Genomic DNA, 7,590 nt, shown 5'->3' with positions numbered 1-7,590 from the left:
TGAGGACCTACATGACACCTTCGAAATAGTTTGAGAACCTAGAATGCACTTTACTCTTTCAAACATGGTTAGCAACTTAGCATCCACTTTGGCTATAAGGGCGGATTAACTATGGAAATCGCTCTAAGCTAAAAAAGAAAACTATGAAAATCGCAACAGCACAGGGGACTGGCTGCTGCCGAACACCACAACTTTCTGCTAAACTGTGGCAAATCGCAAGAACTGTTAGCCAATGAGATTGTTCATGACAGTCAGCAAAATGGCACAGCCATGGTAAGGACATCTCCAGTGCCGAACTACAAACCTCTCGCAACGGTCCCGTCCACGCTGTCCGAACCGTGAAAACTATCCAATGCGGGTCTATATCAGTCCGCGTGGGTGGTACAGACGTGATTTCTCCTGCATACGGGAGACAAAAGTGAAGAAAGTTTGCGGGAGTCTGAACCGATTTTCAAGCCCGTTTCTGATCGTCCTGTTCCACCAATAACCCCTCATTTCTCCCGAGCGTTTTCAGTCAGCGCCGCTCGAGAGCGTCACCGCCCGCATTTATGCCCGCCCATAACGGATGCAACCGCTCACTGGCGCCGGCATTGAAGCGGCGCGCCGGTCGAGAGAGCGCCGGTTGCGCCGCTTCCTGGTGCAGGCAACTGCCGCACGTTCAAACGACACGACGACCGCCCGTCCGTCTGTCTGCCGCCTGCATTGATGGCATGCGGTTGCCGAGGCATCACCATCGGCGCCACTTGTCCCGCCCATCTGACACCCACCGTGTTATATAAACCGCTTGCCCCGGTGCCCCGGCCATAGCCACAGTCATCCCTCTCCACCACCGCTCCCCGCCATGGAGGCCAAAGCTCTTTGGGACAGGCTTACGTCGGAGCAGAAGAAGGCCATGACTGCCACAGCTACCGACTGGCAGGCCGGTACGCAGCCAGAGGACGTGCAAAATGGAGCATACCTTCGATGACGAGCCAGCGCCACCCTCCTCTTCCTCCACGACACCTTCCGCTTTTGCTCCACCCTCGTCGGTCCATTGCACCCTGACCATCGGCGAGGCTCGTGCCCATTATATGGATATGGTGCGGGAGGAGCAGTTCCTGGAAGCGTAGGTCGACACCAACTATAACCGCAACCTCCTCTAGGAGCATCTGCAGGCGGAGGAGCAGGTCGCCGCCGGCAGGGCGGTCGCGCCGGACGCGGGCATGGCGGTCGCGCCGGACGCGGGCATGGCGAAGCAGGAGGCGCTGCTCGAGTCCTACCGCTCCGCCCGCGAGATCTGCCTCGCCTGCTGGCGATACCGACAGCGGGTGGCGGAGGTAGCGGCCGTCGGCAAGGAGCGCGACGACGACGCGGGCGAGGCATTGTTCGGCGACACCGACGATGAGGAGGCCGTGCCCCGGCACCACGACCACAAAGAAGCCGGCACGTTCGCGGGCGCCGCTCCTCCCCTCCCGTCGACGCCAAGCTTGGTGGGCTCGGCATCTTCGGTCAATTAGTCGCTTGGCGACGTCGAGGCGGACAACTTCAGTTCCCGGGGCTCCAAAGGCAAAGCTGGAAAGCGCCGATGACAGGGACTGGGCACCAGTAATCATTTAAATTAGGTATTAATTATACTCTAGAGCCCGCCTAGGACCCCATATACCGCTTTGATGTATTTGTAATGAAATCCGGCATGTTTATATGAAATCCGGTATGTTTATAAGAAAAACGATCATGTTTATATGAATTTTGATATTGTTTGAACGAATTTCATTCTGTTGGTTTGAGTTGTTGTGAAAATGTATATAGCTAGCGTTGGATGGCTACCTCCCACATCCGTGTTCACGGAGTGGACTCCTTTGTCCGCGGATGGATGCCGGTGGCCTTTGGAAATGCCCCAAAAGAGTATGGCATGAGCATAGTACAGCATGATGTACATACATCACATGTTACCGGGAAGCATGTTGCGTGCTCTATGCCAAGTTCAAGCGAATATTCTAGAGAGATCAAGGAGGGCTATGCATTCTGACAAGCAACTACAGAACCAGGCATGGACCCCTGTGTACATGTCAGACAACTACTACTATTTCTGTTAAGCAAACAGACGGGGTGCCGTGGGTACGCGAGGGCATCTCACATGCGCTGCACGCTAGTACTACGAACCACCAGTGACGAATCGAAATGGTCCAAGAGTATCTTTAAAGCAATCGGACAAAGACACCAAAGAAATGGCTGTATTTTGTACAGCAACGCATGCTGATCAGGACTCACGATTAGTGGCCAGGAAACACGATGCCAGTTGTTTGGTCATGGTGGATCTGTAGATCACATCCAAGAATTGTCTAGGACTTGGCAAATTAGCCCTAGTCAGTTATGCAAGAACAGTAGCATGGAACTGTAGCCTCCGTTTTTGCCATGAGACAAATGATGCTACCGATTGTGAACTTATGATATGCAGATGCACACACAAGACCAATGGATAGTATCTTTTCCTGAATTGTTAGGCGAATCCAGCTAGACAGTCTCTAGGCAGCATATAACACGCTGCTCATAAATCTGAAAGCTTGATCTTAGCGAGAACTATTCAACAACTCTTCAGAAATAGCAGAATCAAGAATAGTGTTTGTATGCCCTAAAAGTAAATACAAAGAAATTGACAGTTAAGTGAATGAAAAATATATATCAAACCATGGAGGACATACAGATGCAGTAGAAAAAAATGGCTAAAGGTTTATTATTGGAATCGTCATGTTCCCCAAATGCAGTTCAAGCTGCCGTAGCAGCACGATATACAGGCTACCAACCATCAATTGAGTTTACAGTTTCATGAACTTGCAAGCAAAATGAAATGGATGTAAAGATAAGCCACGGATTTATGATATAAATCAAGTACTGTTGATATAGTTACCGTGATAGGGATAGCCCAACAATCTAAATATGGTGTACAAGTACACAACTGAAGCATGAACCCACGATTCAACTGCAAAGATAGTCACTTGGCAACACGAAAAATTCAACACGACTCCAACGGCTAAAAGGATCAATCTCTCTATGCAATCGAGAAGCAATCAGATAATTGCATGCATGCAAGGCTCGACGCTTACAATTGTCTCATACTCCAGTCCTGATCCCAGTCATCCATGAGTGTTCAAAGCTTCCCAGACCAGATTCTTCGGAACAGCTCCAGTGGTGGCTTCCCTGGCCTGCAATGCTGCAGCCCTTAGCGTCTTCCATGTCATTACATTGGCCTCCCAGAATGTGGCAGCACCATAAGACAGCCCATGCTTCTTGCAAAGGTCGCGCACAATCGGCGCGACCATCCTGTAGTGGCACCGAGGCAGGCGAGGAAACAAATGGTGTTCAACCTGGAACTGAAGACCACCATGGAACCAATCCATCCACGGGGAGCACTTGATATCAAGTGTGCCCGCGGTTTGCCTCTCAAACCAGTCGTTCCCCTTTGGTGGCCCAACATACACGGCGGATGAGAAGTGGTTCAGGCAGAACTGCACATGCTGAATCCCCGTGATCACAAAGCTTGCAAGCACAAAAGCAACCCTCTCCCACCAATTCGGCAGGCAAGAGACCAACAAGGGGTACCAAACCCAGAACGCGGCAACTCCGGCGATCTCCAGCCAACGCTGCCGCACCTTCTTTTGCGTGATCAGGAACACGATTGACTGCACTAGAAGATTTATCCTTGCAAATCCCATCACCGGGTAGAATGTCCAGTGCTGGTAGCTGACGAAGAACTTGGATATGGCATCAAACGCCAAGGTGCGCTCGTAGCAGACTGACCAAAGGTTGTTGAAGAGCTTGGTGGAAACCGCGAAGAGCGGCAAGTGCTGGAGGTCAGGGTCATGGTCGAGGCTGTTGCAGGAGATGTGGTGTGTGTTGTGGTTGAACTTCCACCAGGCGATGCCGAGGCCGGTGAGGCAGTTCCCAGATACCACCTGCAGGAGGCGGTTGAGCGCAGGGTGCTTGGTGATCTGGTGGTGGCCGGAGTCATGGCCAATCCAGCCCGACTGGATCCAGATGAAGCCAATGAGGCCGCCGGCGAACATGTGGGCCCCGGTGCTGGAGCAGGCGAGGACGCAGTAGAGGGCGATGCAGAAGAGCACCGACATTGCGACGAGCAGGAACTTGGGGGTGTGGCCGACGCGCTCGAAGAGGCCCGCGGAGGAGAGCTGCGCGAGGAGGCGGCGGAAGTCGGCGGAGGCGGGGGGGACGGTGTAGTCGGAGAGGCGGCCGACGAAGAAGCGGCGGAGGAGCGGGCGCACGGAGGGCGGGTGGTAGGCCATGAAGGCGTCGGTGGCGTCCTGGCCGGCGAGGGTGATGAGCGGGACCTCGCCGCCCGGGTGGTGGCGCAGCCAGGGCGTGACGTCGTAGACGTCCCCGGAGATGGAGATCCAGAGGTCGTCCGCGGCGGCGTGCGCCTGCAGCTCCTTGGTGGAGATCATGCGGACGTCGGCCGCGTCCTTGCTGGCGGCCGGCATTGCGTCGGCTTCCGGCGCCGTTGCGTCCGCGAGGCCCGTGCGGGCCATCGGTGGCGTGGATTTAGCTGGAGCGCGAGGAGGGGTGGTCAGGAGGAAGGGAGGGGAGGGGAGGGGGAGGGGGCAAGGGGAGATCGGATCTTAAAACAGGAACGGTTCCAGGTTTGTTAGGGAGGGTGGGGAAAGACGCGCTTCTCCACGCCCTCGATGTGCTGTTACGTTTTCTGTTTTATAATACGCCCTCTTCGCTCCACGGTAAAAGATAATCTGAAATTGGCTGAGCGATGTCCCCCTTTGCCACGGATCCGGATCCTCGCATCTCAAAGGTGGACCCGGAAACCGGGCACCGCATCTATCCACAGACAACGATACGGAAGCTGGCCTTTTAAAGCTAGCCACATATGTCCGTTTGTATTCGGTCGAAATTTAATAAAATTGAACAAATTTGATGCGGTATTTAAACAAACTAGACAATATTCATTCATATTTGGATAACTTTACATAAACCACATGGTTTTTGATATATTTGAACTAGAGTGACTCTAAACCTAGACTAAAATTACCGTCAACGCTCCAGCTAAATTCACGCCATGAGCCCCGAAAAATGAAGCACCGGCTTCACAGTCTGCCCGTGTCTAATCGGCTGACGATGATCAGCCCACCAAGCTACCTCCCATGATCTACTCTTCCCCACTGTCAACGACGTCCGTGGACGTGCTGGCATCGTTGTCATGCCGACGAGCGTCGAGGAGCAGGCGACGTCGTCCTCGTCCTCATCCTTGTCATAGACTTCATCCGCCGCCTCATCGATCTCCTTGAAGGCGGCTTCTAACGCGGGGGATTTTCATGGGCGGTGTGGAAGGATTGGAGCAACGCCTCCTGCTCGCCCACGTCCACATCCGACGCGATGGTCGGATCGGCGGGGAGTTTCTCCTTCGCGCATCGGTGCTTGTCAGGGAGGCGGGCATTGTACTCATGGTCGGCCTATGCCTGCTGGAACGAGGCCCGCCGCTCTTCCAACACCATCTCGGTGTAGTGAGCACGGCCTCGCCCATGGCAATGCCGGCATTGGCAGGCGAGGACAGGGGCGTCGGCTCATCGTCAACCTCCTCTTCCATTTGGGCGATCACAACACTGGCATGCGTCTGCCTGCCGGCCTGCCAGCCGGCTGCAATGGCGGCGATCTCATGCTTCAGCTCGAGCGAGAGGCTATCCTAGACGGCTTTGGAGCTCAAGGAGGCCATGGTGAGCTGGTGTAGAGAGGAGGATGTTGTGTGCGGATATGGTCGAGCCTGGGGTTTAAATAGTGGGCGACTGACAGGGCAACCAGCGAGGTGGTTAATGGTGAGAAGCAGACAGACGGACGAGGGGCGCCAAAGTGGGTTCTTCGGCATCCTCCCATGTTTAATTGTGGCTAGGTGGACGGACAGGCTGTCGTTTGAATGCGGAGAAGTCACATGCACCAGGGAGCGGCGCGGGCAACACTCTCGGCCGGCGCACCACTTCAATGTCGGAGCGACGTGAGAGGTCGCGTCGCTCTAAGGCGGCATGAGGCACTGGTGCTCTGGAGCGGCGTTAACCGCTTCGTGCGGGAAAGGGCGCGGGAGAGGGAGAGGGAGAGAGAGTTTTTGGGTGAGTTAGGTTTCTCGGACGCTTGCATGGTGATGTCTACTACACAACTTTATCCTTGTAGACTCTGTTGGGCCTCCAAGCGCAGAGTTTTTTAGGACAACAACAAATTTTTCTCAAGTGGATGACCTAAGGTTTATCAATCTGTGGGAGGTGTAGGGTGGAGATGGTTCCTCTCAAACAATCGTACAATCAAATAAAAGAAATCTCTTGTGTCTCCAACACACCCAATACAATAGTAAATTGTATAGGTGCACTAGTTCGGCAAAAGGGATGGTGATACAAGTGTAGTATGGATAATATATATATGTTCTTTGTAATCTGAAATAATAGAAACAACAAGGTAGTAAGTAGCAAACAGTGAGCAAAAAATGGTGTATCAATTATTAGAAACAAGGTGCAGCATTAAAGCGGTGCGGTGGCCCGCGTCGCATTAGCTTGCTCTTCATGCCTATTCAATGCTAGAGCAAAATGACGTGACCGGACAGGGCGACGAGAAGGCTTCCTACTTCATTGAAGCCAACTGCCCGTCCGTTCTGCCTGCCCGACATTCAACATGCGTGGTGGCGTAGAAACCCACTCTGATGCTCGCAATCAAACTTCCGCTTCTTTCCATACCCAGCGTGGTCCACTATTTAAACCATGTGAAGGAAATATGCCCTAGAGGCAATAATAAAGTTATTATTTATTTCCTTATATCATGATAAATGTTTATTATTCATGCTAGAATTGTATTAACCGGAAACTTAGTACATGTGTGAATACATAGAAAAACAGAATGTCACTAGTATGCCTCTACTTGACTAGCTCGTTGGTCAAAGATGGTTATGTTTCCTAACCATAGACATGAGTTGTCATTTGATAAACGGGATCACATCATTAGGAGAATGATGTGATTGACTTGACCCATTCCGTTAGCTTAGAACTTGATCGTTTTAGTTTACTGCTATTGCTTTCTTCATGACTTATACATGTTCCCATGACTATGAGATTATGCAACTCCCGATTACCGGAGGAACACTTTTTGTGCTACCAAACGTCACAACGTAACTGGGTGATTATAAAGGTGCTCTACAGGTGTCTCCGATGGTACTTGTTGAGTTGGCATAGATCGAGATTAGGATTTGTCACCCCGATTGTCAGAGAGGTATCTCTGGGCCCTCTCGGTAATGCACATCACTATAAGCCTTGCAAGCAATGCAATTAATGAGTTAGTTGCGGGATGATGTATTATGGAACGAGTAAAGAGACTTGCTGGTAACGAGATTGAGCTAGGTATTAAGATACCGACGATCGAATCTTGGGCAAGTAACTTACCGATGACAAAGGGAACAACGTATATTGTTATGCGGTTTGACCGATAAAGATCTTCGTAGAATATGTTGGAACCAATATGAGCATCCAGGTTCCGCTATTGGTTATTGACCTGAGACGTGTCTCAGTCATGTCTACATAGTTCTCGAACCCATAGGGTCTGCACGCTTAAAGT

General features: G+C 51.9%; 1 protein-coding gene across 1 annotated transcript; it reads right to left on the bottom strand.

Annotated features, from left to right (window-relative positions):
* Positions 1-2,834: 2,834 nt before the first annotated feature.
* LOC123103524 (delta(8)-fatty-acid desaturase 2) lies at positions 2,835-4,622 on the bottom strand. The gene has a single exon (XM_044525137.1). It carries the CDS (start codon positions 4,521-4,523, stop codon positions 3,114-3,116), a length of 1,410 nt encoding a protein of 469 aa, XP_044381072.1. The 5' UTR covers positions 4,524-4,622; the 3' UTR covers positions 2,835-3,113.
* Between the last annotated feature and the right edge of the window lie 2,968 nt (positions 4,623-7,590).

Source organism: Triticum aestivum, chromosome 5A, assembly GCF_018294505.1.
Source record: "Triticum aestivum cultivar Chinese Spring chromosome 5A, IWGSC CS RefSeq v2.1, whole genome shotgun sequence".
Taxonomy (NCBI): domain Eukaryota; kingdom Viridiplantae; phylum Streptophyta; class Magnoliopsida; order Poales; family Poaceae; genus Triticum; species Triticum aestivum.
The sequence above is the reverse complement of the archived record's forward strand: the minus strand, read 5'-3'. Positions and strand labels throughout refer to the sequence as shown.

Bases quoted from the DNA above. Each gene is read 5' to 3' on its own strand.
- LOC123103524 (XM_044525137.1), bottom strand. From the start codon at position 4,523: ATGGCCCGCACGGGCCTCGCGGACGCAACGGCGCCGGAAGCCGACGCA.